The 18,986-nt window shown below is 35.5% G+C and overlaps 1 protein-coding gene and 1 long non-coding RNA gene across 2 annotated transcripts in view; one reads left to right on the plus strand and one right to left on the minus strand.

The window, feature by feature from the left end:
• The window catches only part of LOC144446715 (uncharacterized), a 173,024-nt gene extending 159,080 nt beyond the window's left edge, over positions 1–13,944 (minus strand). Inside the window, exon 1 of the long non-coding RNA XR_013481974.1 lies at positions 13,934–13,944. This is a non-coding gene — a long non-coding RNA (uncharacterized LOC144446715). The remainder of the gene's footprint in view (positions 1–13,933) is intronic.
• Positions 1–16,611, plus strand: part of LOC144446713 (E3 ubiquitin-protein ligase MARCHF5-like) — a 52,002-nt gene extending 35,391 nt beyond the window's left edge. The window contains exons 2-4 of the mRNA XM_078136535.1: positions 7,770–7,975; positions 8,938–9,416; positions 15,894–16,611. Of these exons, the coding sequence (XP_077992661.1) occupies positions 7,770–7,975; positions 8,938–9,416; positions 15,894–16,037 (829 nt within the window). The 3' untranslated portion in view covers positions 16,038–16,611. The remainder of the gene's footprint in view (positions 1–7,769; positions 7,976–8,937; positions 9,417–15,893) is intronic.
• The last annotated feature ends 2,375 nt before the right edge of the window (positions 16,612–18,986 follow it).

Below are 18,986 nucleotides of genomic sequence, written 5' to 3' on the forward strand. Positions count from 1 at the left end.
TTGCAATAATTCAAGCATGCAGTCCAACAATGTTGTTCAATGGCTCTGTCATCAAAAAGTGGCAGTGCACTCACAACATTATTGAGCAATTACCAAAAATTGTTGTTTATACAAATAATAATTGTTAGATGTTTATCAAAACCTAAGTAGTTCTTGCAGTCAATATAACATCTGGTCAGTGAAATCAAGTCATACATGTACCTGATATAATTTATATGTTAGTTATGACCTTAGTGCGTTGACGACAAAGTCTCGAGGGAAACAGTGTGTGTGTTGGGGTGACCCACAGGCCTGAGGGAGACTGACGTATGATGTTGCACGAGCACGATCAGTCAACATGTGTTTTGTAACACACCTACTACATTGTCACTCTCTCAGCACTGTTCTATACAAGGTAACACATGACAACAGTGACAATAGTTCAGAAAACAACACAGGAACATGGAAACCCATACTTCTTTAATAATTACCAAATGTGTTCATTCCAAATCCTTTTTTGGCACAAGGGTAGCAAGTGTGTCTTCAGAAATTTATTTTAAAAACATGACGTTTATATGCTCATGTGACTCAGAGCCAACAGAAGATGCCAGGTTTGTTTGTTCTGAAAACATGTGCGCATGTGCATATGACAGCATCAGTCAACAGCTGCTAGTGCTGTTACCCATACAGGCAACAGCACTAGTAATTGTTGACCAGTAAATGTAAAGAAAAAATGGAATGCTGTCTGTAGCAATGACCAGGTGTACGTAAATTTTGCAGAGAGTGTATGGTGTGACATCAAACTCAAAGACAATGATAGACTTTTACTTGGCTGTGTGTATCGTTCCCCGAATAGTGATCATGAAAACAACAGTCTACTCCATTCGTCACTTGAAAGACTATGCTCAGCAACTTCAGCTTCACATATACTAATTGTAGGAGACTTTAACACCCCAGGTATAAATTGGAACGACTACACAACTCTACCAGGTTCAAACAATCAGACTTTATCATTCCTTGAGTCAGTGAGAGACAGTTTCCTGTATCAACATGTGAAAGAACCTACACATTACAGACCTAACACACAGTCCAACATTTTAGACCTGGTACTCAGCAATGAAGAGGACATGGTAAAAAATATCCAATATCTACAACCGATTGGTAAAAGTCATCATGTTGTCATCAAATTCAATTTTACCTGTTACCCATATGTATCACCAGCAGGCCAGGAACATTTACTCTATGACAAAGCAAACTATGATACCATGAGACAACAAATGAAAGAAATCCAATGGGACCAAGAACTAAATGATAAAGTTACAGATGAGGCTTGGAATCTGTTTATGTATCACTTGAACAAATCCATTAAATCATGTATACCAAGGACAAAGCCCAAAAATACAAGTTCTCACAACAAGCCAGTCTGGTTTAATGGGACAGCAAGGGACAAAGTTAAAGAAAAACATAGAGCATTCAAGAAGTATATCACTACTAGGGATGGTAAAGACTACAGAGTGTTTGCAAAAGCAAGAAACCAGGCTAAATGGGCATGTCGACAAGCAGTTAGAGACTTTGAAAGAAATATTGCACATGAGGTAAAGCTTAACCCCAAAGTATTTTACAAGTATGCAAACAGCAGGATGAAAACTAAGGAAAGTATTAGTAATATAAACACAGCCAAGGGTATTGTCTCTAGTGACAATGAAAAAGCCGAGGAATTAAATAACTTCTTCTGCAGCGTGTTCACCAAAGAGAACTTTTCCAGTGTACCTAATGTACCAGATAAACTTTTAAATACCAGGCTCACTGACATTCACTTTACACAGGACACTATTTACAAGGAACTGATTAAGCTCAACAGCAGCAAGGCAGCAGGCCCAGATGGACTTCATCCTAGAATTCTAAAGGAACTGGCCTATGAAATCAGCTATCCACTATATATGATATTTAAAAGTTCACTGGATTCAGGTATAGTCCCCACTGCCTGGAGGGAAGCCCATGTAACTCCAATATTCAAAAAAGGAAAGAAAACAGAAGCAAGTAACTATAGACCAGTAAGCCTCACTAGTGTTGTGTGTAAAGTAATGGAGAAAATTATCCGAGACAGTCTTATCAACCACATGACTAATAGTAGCTTATTGTCTCCATACCAACATGGTTTCCTATCTGGACGTTCATGTACTACTAACCTGCTGGAAGCACTCGATCAATGGACACTAGCAATTGATGAAAATAAACCAGTAGATGTTGTTTACCTGGACTTTGCCAAGGCATTTGACACAGTACCACATACCAGATTGCTCATTAAGTTAAAGGCATATGGAATTGATGGCAAGGTTTTAACATGGATACATTCATTTTTATCAAACAGAAAACAACGAGTTATAGTAAATGGATCAAAATCAGAGTGGTCTCAAGTATTAAGTGGAATCCCACAAGGCAGTGTTCTTGGTCCAGCTTTGTTTATCTGCTTCATTAATGACCTTCCTGATTCAATTATGCACAGCATTTGTCTAATGTTCGCAGATGATACCAAACTGTACAGAACCGTGGAATCAGTACAAGACTGTCAACTACTACAGGAAGACATTGATAACTTAACAAACTGGTCCGATCTCTGGCAATTGAAATTTAATGCAACCAAGTGTAAAATCATGCATATTGGATATACAAATACAAATACAGAGTACACCATGAATAGCGATAATGTACAAGAACCCCTTCAGGTAACAGAACTTGAAAAAGACCTTGGTGTACATGTGGACCCTGAACTAAAGTTCTCAAGTCATGTGGAGAAACAGGTCAACAAAGCAAACCAGATCTTAGGTCTGATACGTCGGTCATTCATTTACCTCGAGGAAGAGTCGCTGAAAAAACTGTTCATAGCCCTAGTTCGTCCACATCTTGAATATGCTAACACAGTATGGTCACCCAGATTCATCAAAGACATCAATTTAATTGAAAGTGTACAAAGGAGAGCTACCAAGTTACTTGCTAAATTACGGAATTTAGATTATGAAGACCGCCTTGCATACCTTGATTTACACAGTATGGTATACAGGAGGGCCAGAGGAGACATGATAGAATTATGGAAATACACTCATGGAAAATATAACGCAAATCACCATTTCATACAACTTGACACTACTGGGATCACAAGAGGTCATCCATTGAAACTAAAGAAACTTGGATTTTCCAAATCTGTGCGTGCTCACTTCTTCGGAAACAGAGTCATCAACACATGGAATAGTTTACCTGCTACGCTTGTCACATCAAATTCACTTAACTGTTTTAAGAACAATCTAGACTCTCTCTGGGAACACTGGAAATATTCTACGAACATTGACTTCTCACTACGGCCATAAGGACATGGATTGACACTATTTTAAATGTAATTTGTTTTGTGGACCAGCTCATAGGCTATTAGCCTTACCTAGCTGTTATTATGATATGATATGATAAATGTCATTTACAGTCACTCTACATACCACATGACCATGTTTGACGAATCACAACACAGGAAATGTAGTCGGTGTGTTACAGTCTTAAAGGATAGAGTTCAATAAGGTTTACTTTGGTGATGATTGACTGTTGGTGAAATAATGTACTGGTTGTGACTTGGAAGGCCTTGATGATGTCTGATTAGGTGTGAGAGTACATACATAATCTGACATCTCAGCTGATTCTGTATACATGTATTATTCAGTCATGAAAATGAATGTTCAAATCTGAAAAAACGGTTTTCTATGTTTGCAGTATATTTGCATTTAGAAAACTTGAATATGATCAAAAAATGAACTTTTATAGACTTAATTTAGTAGTATATAAATTATATACTAAATAATTTGTACCCTGTCGATATGCACCAGCATGATATTTATGATTCATTACAATAGTATATACACTTAGTATTCAGCAGGTGGCCAACTACAAATAGTTCACTCAGTAGTTTTATTAAAGACAGGTGTCACCAAGGTGTTACTTTAACTTGAACCTGTCAACAAGACACTCATAAAGCATTATGTTATTTGACCACAAAGAGGGAACATGCAATATGTTTATATTTTGAGCTAACGTTTTATTTCTAATTAAATGTCAGTCAATTTAATCATTATTTATTTATCTGTTATATCTCTCTATGTGATCTCTTTTAATCCATTTAGATCTAATATAGTCTGTCTGTCTGTCTGTTAAGATGGCTGGCTGGCTGGTTGGCTGGCTGGCTGGCTGGCTGGCTGGCTGGCTGGCTGGCTGGCTGGCTGGCAGGCTGGCAGGCTGGCTGGCTGGCTGGCTGGATGGATGGATGGATGGATGGCTGGATGGGTGGCTGGCTGGCTGGCTGGCTGGATAGATGGATTGACGGATGGATAGCTGGATAGATGGATGGATGGATGGATGGATGGGTGGGTGGGTGGGTAGATGGATGGATGGATGGATGGATGGATGGATGGATAGATGGATGGATGGATAGCTGGCTGGCTGGATAGATAGATGGATGGATGGATAGCTGGCTGGCTGGATGGATGGATGGATGGGTGGCAGTGGATGGATATGATGGATCGGTGTGTTATGATGGATAGACAGCTAGAATGATAGATAGATAATATATAGATAGATAGATAGATAGATAGGTAGATAGATAGATAGATAGATAGATAGATAGATAGATAGATAGATAGATAGATAGATAGATAGATAGATAGATAGATAGATAGGACAGACAGACAGATAGCAACAATAACCATACCCATAGCAACTGCGCAAGTGATAAAATACTAACATGAGCAACATAGAGTTGACTACAAGCATTTAATTAATGATTAAACAGTGACCCAAATTTAAGGATTATCAGATCCCTAGATCAGTATATTTCAGTTAAAGCTTTTATTAGAAATTCATATACATCTTGTAATATAGATGTAACATATACAATATCTCCATAAATAGGATCTAGTCTTAGTAGTGCTCCGTGGATGTGACCTTGTCATGGATGTACTCAATGCTTGAAGTCATCCATTGTCATAACAGTGGAATAATGATATTAGAGAAGAGATATTGACTGACAGGACTTCTCTCTAAGGATACATCCATCCTTAATCTCAAATATCATGTTTGTCCTCTTAATTGGTTCCAGTGATACTTGTTAATATTTGCCTTCAAGATTGTGTGTGTTCTGTCATGCTTGTGGGTAATTATTTGAGAGTTTCTTTGAAAAACAGATGCTTTGTATTAAAACAGTGTCTGTGGGTGTAGTCTTCCCTTTTAATACACAAAGTAACAGAGATGTAAAACCCTCTGATAAAGTGATCATCTGCTGATGAAATCAAAAGTTCTTTCAAAGGATGTGTTCTTTAATTGACTATATCACAATGGTATGGTAACAGTCACAACAGTCTGTCTGTCTGTCTGCATGGTGATTGGGGTTGAAACATAGCGGGGTGTTTCTGGAGGTGTTATTTTGCATATTGTTGAAAACATTTTGACACAATTGGTCATAGCAACCATGACCATGCCCTTAGCAACAGTGGAACAGTGGAATGATGATGCATGTTACAAAGAATAGTTGTACAGGGGATGACTTATCATGTAAAGGAGAACACAAGTGAGGCTGAATTTATCTTAGCTGCATTGTGATGTCAGAGAAAGTCAGAAAAAGTCAGAAAAGTCATTTTTACAAACCATGCATCATACAGCCTCTCTAATATAGAGAAATTATTAAAATTATCAAATCAGGTGGTTGAAAAGAGACCTACTGTACACTTAGGCAAGGCATCATGGGAAGTAAACAATGTTACAAACTTCACATTTCCTGAACCCTTGACTAAACAATGATTTCAAGAGATGTGAAGCTACTATAAACTTTCCTTCCTATGATGTGTAACTTTGTTTTCCTTCCCATTGATCCTAACTTTGTTTTCCTTCCCATGATTCCTAACTTTGTTTTCCTTCCCATGATTCCTAACTTTATTTTCCTTCCCATGATTCCTAACTTTATTTTCCTTCCCATGATTCCTAACTTTGTTTTCCTTCCCATGATTCCTAACTTTGTTTTCCTTCCCATGATTCCTAACATTGTCTACTTCCCATGATTCATAACATTGTTTCCTTCCCATGATTTCTAACTATGTTTTCCTTCCCATAATTCCTAACATTGTTTCCTTTCCATGATTCCTATTAATAAACTTTAATTTCCTTCCCATGATTCCTAACATTGTTTCCTTCCCATGATTCCTAACATACAACCTTATTCTTTTGGAGAGGTCACACAATGCAGGAATGGTGAAATGACTTTTCTAGGGCTCATAATCATAAGAAACACTGGCAAGACAAGATTAGAAAATACAAGGGTCAGAATGATCTGAATGATTTTTGCCCCCAACAGGCAGCACCCAAACATTAAACATTAACATTATAATTTATACTAGTGTAGTTTAAACAAGGTTGTATAGTATATATTTCCACTTGAGTAAAAAACTTATAAACTTGTGACCCTTTAAATAATGGAAACAATAATAATCTTTAGCACAAGAATAAATCAGTACTGCTACTTTATGATATGTGGTTGATACACAATAGTTATTGGTATGTTATCTGAGGACTAAATTATACACTATGTGGTTGATACACAATAGTTATTGGTATGTCATCTGAGGACTAAATTGTACACTATGTGGTTGATACACAATAGTTATTGGTATGTCATCTGAGGACTAAATTGTACACTATGTGGTTGATACACAATAGTTATTGGTATGTTATCTGATGACTAAATTGTACACTATGTGGTTGATACACAATAGTTATTGGTATGTTATCTGAGGACTAAATTGTACACTATGTGGTTGATACACAATAGTTATTGGTATGTCATCTGAGGACTAAATTATACACTATGTGGTTGATACACAATAGTTATTGGTATGTCATCTGATGACTAAATTGTACACTATGTGGTTGATACACAATAGTTATTGGTATGTCATCTGAGGACTAAATTGTACACTATGTGGTTGATACACAATAGTTATTGGTATGTTATCTGAGGACTAAATTATACACTATGTGGTTGATACACAATAGTTATTGGTATGTCATCTGAGGACTAAATTGTACACTATGTGGTTGATACACAATAGTTATTGGTATGTCATCTGAGGACTAAATTATACACTATGTGGTTGATACACAATAGTTATTGGTATGTCATCTGAGGACTAAATTGTACACTATGTGGTTGATACACAATAGTTATTGGTATGTCATCTGAGGACTAAATTGTACACTATGTGGTTGATACACAATAGTTATTGGTATGTCATCTGAGGACTAAATTGTACACTATGTGGTTGATACACAATAGTTATTGGTATGTCATCTGAGGACTAAATTATACACACCCCATTATAAACTGAAGCTACTACTCACAATCTATTTTCAGTGAAATTTAGTACATGTATTTTCAACTTGAGACTCCAAATATAAAAGGCCATTTCCATGTTAAACTGAAATATTTATTATTGTGGATTTTCTTTTGTGTCAGTCAGTTGCTAGCAACAAATCTGTTGGTCTGCATGTATTCATATTTCTATGTTTGAAATGACTTGCATATATTCTTTGAACTGTCTGCTATAACTTTTGTGATATCATGGATATAGCAAAAGTTATAGCAGTGACAGGGAAGTGAGGCATAAAAGAATGGTTTGCTGTGACCTCCTTGATGTTAAGATGATAGATTCATAATGATGGATAGTTAGTGGTTTTTCACATACTTGGTTATGTTTGACTTGCAGGCGTACATGCTGGGTGTGTTTTGCTACAGAAGAAGATGACAGATCAGCACCTTGGACAAGGCCATGCAAGTGCAAAGGAACAACAAAATGGGTACATCAATCATGTCTACAGAGATGGATTGATGAGAAACAGAAAGGAAATAGCACAACCAAAGTAGCTTGCCCACAATGCAACACAGAGTATCTTATCGTATATCCAAAACTAGGTAAATCACAAATACATCTATGTATATCAGACTTTCAGAATAGTGCTAAAAAAATTATATTGGTTGCATCATTATAGGCACAGACCTATAATGTTACAACACTTTCTCAGCTACCTTGGCAACATACAAGTTACCCATGCTGCCACTAACCACACAACCATAACAGAGTTAAATCCTTCACTTAATAATCTGTCTTACCAGGGCCCCATTTATAATCAGTTGGTTAACTCCGGGCACAAAAAGTTTAGCCAATAAGAAGCAAGTAGCAGCATTGTGCAGTTTTTGAGCCCTTCTAGCAATTTAACCTGTTAGAGGTTATTGTCTCAGCCCTTTATTCATGCCCATGTCTTGTCAAGAGAACACACCTTGATTTTGTCCTATCTGAAGAATATTTCTGATGAATATTTTTGAAACAGAGATGTTGTACCATACAGTTTTCACCCTGAGCAAGGTAACAAGGGCACCAAACTCCCTGAGTGCTCTGTTGATAAAATGAAAATCATACTCCAAATTATTCATTTTGTGCCAAAATTGTATCAGTACACCAGCCACTAGATCCAAGAAGGTCTTTTCTTTGTCTCCAACTAGCATTTTACTACAAAAGTGGTTTAATATCAACCTCAAAGCCCTCTTTTTGAAAAAATCTAGGGCATATATCTACTCTACTATATTTAATATTTGAAGTGAGTACAGGACAAGATCAAGGGTTATTACCTACCACTCACCATATCTAGCCATGAGTCCTTCCTCTGATACATGCAACTGAAAATTTGAGAAGTCACATCCAGTTTGAGGAATAACATGGACAGTTTGATGTATTTTTCTTTGTTCTGTAGCAAATGATTACAAAAATGACTCATTTGTTATGAATTGTGTACCTAAGGAAGTTGTTTTGAGAAAATGATAGATTATTTATCAGCAAAATGGTAAAGGGTATATTTTGAATTTTGTTTTGTTGCCAGGTTCATTTGTGTATATACTTGACACAGTGGATAAGATCATCTACAAAGTGTGCCCCTTTGCAGCTGCAGGGGTTGTAGTTGGGTCCATCTACTGGACTGCAGTAACGTATGGTGCAGTGACTGTCATGCAGGTGCTGGGACATAAAGAGGGACTTGATGTGATGGAACGAGCTGATCCATTATTCCTGCTTATAGGACTACCCACTATTCCAGTGATGTTGATCCTTGGAAAGATGATCCGATGGGAGGACTATATCTTGAAGCTCTGGAGAAAACATTCGACTAAGATTCCATTTCTCAGTTATCTCTTTCCTGATATGGCGCCTGGTTTCCGCATCCCAGCTGAGACAGTTCCATCAAATGATCCAGTGTCTGCCACCAGAATATTATGCGGTGCCTTGATCTTCCCTACCATAGCAACTATTTGTGGAAAAGTCATGTTTGGATCACTCAATTCCAATCTGCAGAGAACAATTCTGGTAAGTCCTTTTAGATATTTTTGTTGAAATGTTCACTTTCATTGCACATTTAGTTTGTTACACTTTGGTCTCATTATAACAAACCAGTCAGTATAGATATCAAAAGTTGCCTATTTTACTTATTGTTCTTTAAGTATTTGTGTGTGTGTGTGTGTGTGTGTGTGTGTGTGTGTGTGTGTGTGTGTGTGTGTGTGTGTGTGTGTGTGTGTGTGTGGGTGGGTATGGGTGTGGGTGTGTGTGGTTGTGTGTGTATGTGTATATGTGCATACATGTATATATACAGAAAATTTGCTGTATGTTCACTCGAATTTTCAAAACAGTTTTTTGTCATGCAGTTTTGTATTGGATAACTACAGTGTATACAATCTAAATTATGTTCTGTGTTTTTGCTAAGGTGTAGGAATTCAGATACAAAAATGGAAGGGAATCTAGAAAAAGATGTGTAGATTCCAAAAAAAAACCTGTGCCTTGGAAATAAACTCCTTAAAATTTTGCTGTTACTTTGTTCAAGAAAACTCCAACCTATTGTCAGTTACAACCAGTGGACAAAATCTGCTGTCCCCATAGAAATTATTTAAATATATAGAGATCAAAATGATATCAAAATTTACTAATTTTAGAATCCAGTATGACCACTAAATATTGTCTACAGAAAAATAAGATATTGTCAGTTTCCTTGAAAACAAGACCGTGAAACCCCAAATGTCTTTTATTGTCTCAAAAGAACCAGGAACAAGCTTTCCTATGGCAAAGTTTGGATAGAATTGAAGAACTTTGATTTCCCAAGGCACATTTTATCTTTAATAAAAATATGTTTTACATAACTGGCACTCTGAGTCTGATACATCAACATGAGTCAAGATATTCAAAATCATCCATTTTTAGCCCCAACAGGCACCACTCAGAGGGGGCTAGTCTGTCTGTCTGTGCATGCTTGCGATCGTGCATGCATGCATGCAACCTCATATCTGTGGCACGCATCAACCGATTTCATCCAAACCTGGCACAATTGTAACATGCTATGTGAGAGATACATTCTTGTATGCACGTCACTTTGTATTGTGACCAAATCAAACATAGGTGAATGACAGCTATATTTATTTCTAAATTTCACAATATGCATCATAACATTGTAGGCATAATACATAGTGACTCCATTCAAGTGCCAACACCCATCTTACCAAATGTGAGCTTTCTTTTAAGACCTTGAAATTTGACCTTGACAGTCTTCTTCAAGGTCAAATAGCCGAATTTGGTTATCCTCAAAACTTTTCGAATCAAACATATTTAATCATGACTTGGATTTTGACCATGTGAGACATGTACAAGTCACTTAATTTAGTGATCTTCACCTGTATAGCCGCTGGCTGCCATATTTGTGATAGAAAAGCATATTTTGCCTATCTCCAAAATAAAAGTTTGATACATATGGACACCATTCAAGTCTCTACCCTCACATTTGACATGCATTTTCAAGGTGAAATGACCAAATTTTTCTTTCTATGTTAACTCAAGAAGTTGAATAAACAATGACTCCTTTTAAATGTCTATGTACCTCAAAGGTCAGCTTTATTTTTGTACCTTGACCTTTGGCTTTGATGTCCAGATTCAAGGTCAAATACCAAATTGGTCAATAAATTATGACGTTTTGTATCTAGAGTCACCATTGAATTTGCACAATAAGGTTGCCATAAAACACACAAGTTGGGAGCTATGTCTTTGATTGAAGGCTTGTTATTTCAATTTCACATAAATTATGCTGGCACAGGTAATATTATTCTGTAATATTTATTTTTTTCCTTAAGTGAGAAATTCTCATAACGTAAGGGTTTTATGAAGTATTGAAAGTTACATGTACACAATTTGACTACTAATGTCTATTGCATACATGTTACAAAGAGTATTGAAATCACCATCTAACATATACCATGAAATACTTAATATATCTCTTGAACTCCTGTCCAAAAGGTCAAGGCAGATTTCATTAGATATTTCATGATTGAATTCTCCACATGAGGAGCTCCCCTTCAATTAGTTTGGATAGCATTCAAGGATGAAGTCACTGTTATAATTAGTTTTTATAGTAGCCCACATGTAACACTTGCTACTCAGGCTTGAAAAAAAAGCTCTTCATAAAGATACAAAACAGATTAAATAAACAACATCAAGTGGTGAAAAGTAGTGTCATATAAAGATTGCTTTAAATAGATCTAGGCAAGTGAAGAACACACATCATGTTTTTTGTGCAAAATGCCTTCTTACATTGCAAAACAGGGAAACAGTTTTCAATCAGTTGTACGTGAAGAGTTTCAGAAAATGAGATGACATTTGACAGGTATGATTGAACTGAACAGTATCAAGAAGTGAGATGTAGTGCTATCTAAAGTAAAGAGATCTAAGCAGGTGAAACGTGTATATGTCATGTTTTTCTATGCAAACGCACTTACATTGCAAAATAGGGAAGCAGATTTAATCAATGGAGTTAAATGTACCTGGTCAGTTTCAGAAAATGACATGACATATGACAGGTATTGTTGAAATTAATGCTGCCCTGTCAGACTTACCCAGTATATATATATATATGTATGAATCACATACAAGTACAAATACTCAAGTTGTATTGATTACATGTTAGCCTCAGCATTTCCTGTGTGGGTAGATATTGAAGACATAGTGTCTATATCTCATAGATACATGTCTCTTATCAAATGTCATAGAAAGGATGTGTCAACTCTCAAGTTGATAATTACCTGTACAAATTCAGAAGAAAGTTGTTCCTCTGCTGTATGTGATTTGATTTAAACATTGCACAATGATGACACGTGGTACATAACTACTTCTTTTCTTGTTTGTTACATTTATTATCAAACATGGGCAAATAAACAATTTCCATTTCATCAAATAAACAGTTCCTATTTCATTATACAACATGTACTTCACCATATTTCAAGCATAAGCTTTTCCAGTTGAATCTTCATTTTGACCTCGACTGATGTCAAATGCAATATCTGATGATTTAAAACAAAAAAAAGATACACATGAAGTGAGGATTACCTTGCACATTGAACATGGCACTGTTTTATCACAATGGAGTCCTAATTTCCAAACAAGGCAAGTACTCAGTGTGTGCACCCTGGTGTTTAGTTGTGATATTATCTCTAAGTTTTAGTGTAACTTCAACAATGTCTGTCACAGTTGTAGCAAATTAGAGACAAAGACAGAAAGGAATTCTAGTAATCTATAAAACATTATCTAGATGTAAACATTGTTGGTCTTTATTTTGTCATATCAGATGTAAGCTACTTCATCCTAAGAAGTGTTATGGTTATGTTAGAGGTTGATTTATGGAAAGCTTTAGAAGAAAAATGAACATAGAAATACAACAAATGATACGAGGGAAATATGCAGATAAAATGTACTTAACAGCCATGGCTAATATGACATAAGTGAACCACCAACATTATGTTGTGGACCACCGAAATAAATAAACTAGTATTCCAACTATTGGTATTAAATTGTATGAGAAAATTTTGAACCCTGGGTCTGAAAAGCATCATCAGATCAGTAGATGTAAATAGAATACTTAGACACTTGTAGCATCATCACATCTCTACTGTGTCATTATTTCTAGAATTTGATCAATTCTGATGTCGTCTAGGGATGACATAGTAATTCAGATTTATAAACTAGCTTCTTGTGTCTAGAACATGCATTGCTAAGTTGTAGTAGATACATCTTTTCATTTATACACATTTTAATACCGATATCACAATGAATGGAATTCTTAACATACATTGTCTATAGATCTGAAGACTCAAAGCCAGCGATCAAATTGTCATATTCCTTCTGATATGTGAGCTGTCACAGAGTCAGTATTTTCTGAGAAAATAAAATTGTCCAAGTGTGCAAACATTTATCATACAGTGTTCATGAAATGTAAATCTTAACAACCCCAGGGAAAAGATCAATTTATCAGAGATTTTGCACGCATATCTAAACACCCTGATATTTATCTACCTGACAATAATGTATTTTCAAGTAAAATATTTATAGTCGTGGAGAGATATAATTAGTCATGATCAATCTAAGTGTACACACTGTTAGTTTGAAATTCATTCCTAGGTCAGGTATTAACATTTATACTGCTATTCCTCCGAGAGTAACATTGATAAATGTCAGATGAGTAGTCCAGATGTTTGGTTTCTCATCGATTGTGATTGGAATCCCTAGTTACAGACCAGGTCTTAGGTACTACCAATCACTCTGATTCCTAGGAGACAAGTTGAACATATACTGTTGTCACAAAAGTAGCAAAAATAATGCCAGTATCCTCACTTTAAGTTTGAGCTTAGATTTGTGATACACAGCAGATGTCAGTTGATTAGAACCGGGTCAGCAAAGGAAAGAAGTTTAATTGAGTGTACTGTGCTATAGCAAGAATCTAACATGTCAATCACTATTTGTAACTTGTTCATTGGATCTTTGGTCAGAATTGTATAGTTTGCTGTAATACTGACTTGATCTGTTAATTAGAGAGAGATGTGGTATTTAGTGTGTGTAGAGAACGATTTTAGTACATTTATGCAGCCACATATTTTCCCACTACGAAGACCTTGGATGGAGAAATTGACATTGATATTGATATTGATATTGCGATTTCACACAAAAAATTAATGAAAGTTAATCATGTTATGTGACAGCCCAGTAAAACATGGTATGTCTGTGACACTCCAGTAAACCATGCCTTGTGACAGCCTAGTAAATCATGTAATGTGACAACCAAGTAAAACTTGCCATGTGACAGTCCAGTAAAATGTGCTATGTGACAGGCAATAAAACTTGCTATGTGACAGCCCAGTACAAATGCCATATACTATGCTATGAAAGCCATGCCACGTGACAGCCCAGTACAAATGCCATATACTATGCTATGAAAGCCATGCCACGTGACAGCCCAGTACAAATGCCATATACTATGCCATGAAAGCCATGCTACGTGACAGCCCAGTACAACATGCCATATACTATACTGTAGCCATGCCACGTGACAGCCAAGTACAACATGCCATATACTATGCTATGATAGCCATGCAATGTGACAGCTAAGTACAACATGCCGTATAGTATGCTATGATAGCTGTGCAATGTGACAGCCAAGTACAGCATGCCATATACCAGTACTAGATATATAACTTAGAATTAGTGCGCATATTGTACATATAGAAACTGGAATATACACAAACACCACCTTATCAAGCAGGACATGCCCTGTATGTAAACAAGGTGAAATAGAAGATGAGGAGCATTTTTTATTACGCTATACAGATATCAAAATGAAAGGAAAGAACTCTTTAACAAATTAAATATATGTTCTGGTACAAGCATGGATAATGAGAATCTCATAAAGATTCTTAAAGTAAAAGACAAAAATACATTAGTTGATAAAAGCAAATTTATTCAACATGGATTCAAAATTCGAGAATATCATTTGAACAAAAATATACCAGCTGCCTTGTGATATACATTCGACAAATACATTTACTACTTTTCAGGCCCTCTGACTACATCTGGCCTCAGAGGCTCATCACTATCTGTATAACCAATATGCTGTGTTGATTTTCACATTGTGAAATTACTCTTTTTTGTGTGTGGTCAATACAGGTATTTTTCTTTTTACTTTATTGTATTGTATTGTACTGATATCTGGAAATATAGATAAGGTTACAATAAAGTTTATTATCATTATATTATTATTATTATTATTATTACTATGCTATGATAGCCATGCAATATGACAGCCAAGTATAAACATGTAAAATACAGCTGTATTGAAACATCATACATATGGGTTACATGTACCTTAGTAGGAGATACATAATAAAGTACTTTGGACTGTTAAATTTGAAAAAGTAATGTCTTTTTCTGGAAACTAGGGAGAAATTAGTGTTCAGAAAGGCAATTACCCTAGAAGACAAAGCTGCATGATATCTAATCATTAATGTTTCTCAGTAGTATAAATGGCATAAAGAGACCATCTCCAATTTTTGTGTTTTTGTGTCTGTTTTTGTGTCTGTGTCTGTGTCTGTGTCTGTGTCTGTGTCTGTGTCTGTGTCTGTGTCTGTGGTTTATTTTTATAGTTTTGTGTGTAAAATTACCAATCTTATTGCTCTTCTACCTTTAAACAATCATAGCAATGACAGCCATATATCTGACAGCTGGCAATGATAATGATGATGATGATGATGATGATGATGATGATGATGATGATGACAATGGCAACAACAACAACAACAACAACAACAACAACGACGACGACAATGATGATGACAGTGACATTATTGATAATACAGCTAAATGAATGAGTCAGGGGGATTTATAATTTGCTTCACTTACATTATGTCATGTGTGGTTACAGAGAAACATGTCATTGCAATTTTTTTGCTGACTCTTAACATTCTGTATGGTTGTAATTTTCAGGGAGGTATTGCATTTGTTGCAATCAAGGGTGCACTGAAAATCTACTACAAACAGCAACAATATCTACGACAGGTGCACCGAAAGATCCAAGATTATCCAGAAGAAGGACAGACAACACAAGCCACAGGAACACAGACCCCATAAGTCAATATATGCTAAAAGAAAAATGGACTCCCTAAGTCATCACAGATAGCAAGAAGACAACCCCTCTCATTTGTCTCAGACAAGAGAAATAGACATGCTAACTCAATACTGGACCTAACAACAGACTCTCTAACACAGTACAGTCAACATGAATTCTTACACAATTCACCCATTTCATAGTAATCCAAATGAGAAAGTTTAGAAATAGTGAATGCAAAAACAAAAGAGAAAAAACAGAGGTTTTGAATGTTATTTACTATGATACATTTCATCATGTGTATTTTGATTGTAATGTAGCAAACGTTTTCTCATTGGATAAATCATTATAAAAGGAACATAGAAATTAAAGTTACTAGAAATTATAGAACTCCCAATAAAACTGTAGACTATCTAGTGGCTTTATAGCACCACTATGCAAACTTGTAGAACCACCGATGAATATCTACTATATAAATGTTGGTTGAACATCTGACATATACCAGTAAATGTTGATTAGAACCCTGAATATAAATATAAAATTTGGCAACAACTACAAGTAATTATTTAAGCATTCAATGGTTAATGAATTCCATTTTGTGGATGGAATTAATGTACAATATGTTATATTTTTTCCTCTACACCATTCATTTTGCCTAAAATGTTAGTATTATGCACTGAAGTATTGCACACTATATTAAAAGTGAAATCAAGTCAACATTTGCAAAATAATGTAAAATCATATGAAAATAGTTATTTTGACTGTAGCATAATGACCCTTCTGTTAGATCTGTTACCAGGTTGTGTTTCATGTTAAACTCTCCCTTATAACATTCCTCATACGATAGGAAAGACATTACCAGCAAAAGACCTACTTGTGTTCTGTTCATTCAGTATTACCTGCATGTCTATCAAAATGACATCTGTATTCTCTGTGTACCCTGCCCATCAAAATGACATCTGTATTCTCTGTGTACCCTGCCCATCAAAATGACATCTGTATTCTCTGTGTATCCTGCCCATCAAAATGACCCTCTGTAATCCTGCCCATCAAAATAACATCTGAATTCTCTCTGTATCCTGTCCATCAAAATGACATCTGTATTCTCTGTGTATCCTGTCCATCAAAATGACATATGTATTCTCGCTGTATCCTGCCCATCAAATGACATCTATATTCTCTCTATCCTGCACATCAAAATGCTGCCTGTATTCTCTCTGTATCCTGCCCATCAAAATGACATCTGTATTCTCTCTGTATCCTGCCCATCAAAATGACATCTGTATTCTCACTGTATCCTGCCCATCAAATGACATCTGTATTCTCTCTATCCTGCACATCAAAATGCTGCCTGTATTCTCTCTGTATCCTGCCCATCAAAATGACATCTGTTTTCTCGCTGTATCCTGCCCATCAAATGACATCTGTATTCTCTCTATCCTGCACATCAAAATGACATCTGTATTCTCTCTGTATCCTGCACATCAAAATGACATCTTTATTCTCTCTGTATCCTGCACATCAAAATGCTGTCTGTATTCTCTGTGTATCATGCACATCAAAATGACATCTGTGTTCTTTGAATATGTTTTCCAGCTAAAATAAGCTAGTAATCTTATGTACTCAGTGTTGATTTGTACTAAATGAATTATGAAGTATTTTACCTAACCAAATGTTAACAAACACTGTTTCATGGTGTGTACAAAAGTTACATAGCATACTAAATAAGTATTTACAATGACTTTTAGAAGGATTATTAGTTATTTCTTTAAATCTGCAAGGACACTTTAAAGAAAAAGAAAAGTGATCCTTGCAAATGAAAGTGTGCTTACTGATCTACAAGGGGATAGGTAGTCTGTGTTTACAAATTTGTATCACTAGTAGTAACAAATTAGCATTTCAATGCAAATTGTTTGTTTTTTTGCCAAGAATTTGTAGGCATTGTTTTCATAGTGATAATGATGTCAGAATAATGAGTATATTTAGAAATGCAAAACACAAAACCCTGACAACTGTCCATGCTTGTAAATTGACACACTCTACTCCTGAATGTTTTACTGTATTTTCTGTTGTTGTGTACATATGAAGAATGACTTGTGTTATTCTCCCTATAAGTGTATAATATGCGTCTACAATACACGAGTGTATTAAAACAGTTTTACACATGACCAGTTTCTCTATATCCTGATGTCAATGGCAATGCCTGGATGCATTTGAAAATTACGTTTAACTTCTTGAATGTTTCATTTATTTAGTATGCCTAAGTGTGATGCTATAAATGTCTCAGTTACTAGTGATGACTCAGTATGTTTCAGTACATTGAATAGGAGAGTGAAATTCTTTATATGAAACAGAAAATAAATGCATAAAAATATTCCCACCTGACTCAGACTGTGCCCCTGTAGAATATTGGTATCCAAATAACATTCATTACATGGTTTACATTCATAAGCTGTTATTGTTCAGTAACTTGTACAGTTTAAATGGCAGTCGTGTTTCTTTCTATCCTAAAATCCTCAACAAATACAATGTAATCGTTGAAAAGAAGCAAGGAACTGTCAGCAGCCATATTTGATGTAGTGTTACTATTTACACTGTTGTCATGAAACAGGGTATTCTGTATAAAGTTCTTAGGAATTGTTTTATCAATTGCCACAAAGAACAGCAGTAGTTCTAAATCCTCTCTCTCTCTCTCTCTCTTTTGTTTAAAAACTACAAAAAAAGGATTACTATGATATGTTGGTAATGAGGTCGTACTGACTATTACCAGCATACAAGTTAATTCAGGATTTCAAATTTTTTCGGTCATTTTTTACACATAGGATGTTTTGATCGTTCATATAGGTTTCAATCTTATAGAACCATTTTATGAGATATTTTCATCCATGTTCAGAGCCATTGGCTTCATTTTCCTAATTTATATTAGAAGTGCAATTATTTTGATGTATTTTGTTTAATAATATTAAATATTT

The sequence above is a fragment of the Glandiceps talaboti genome, chromosome 15, assembly GCF_964340395.1.
Source record: "Glandiceps talaboti chromosome 15, keGlaTala1.1, whole genome shotgun sequence".
NCBI lineage: Eukaryota > Metazoa > Hemichordata > Enteropneusta > Spengelidae > Glandiceps > Glandiceps talaboti.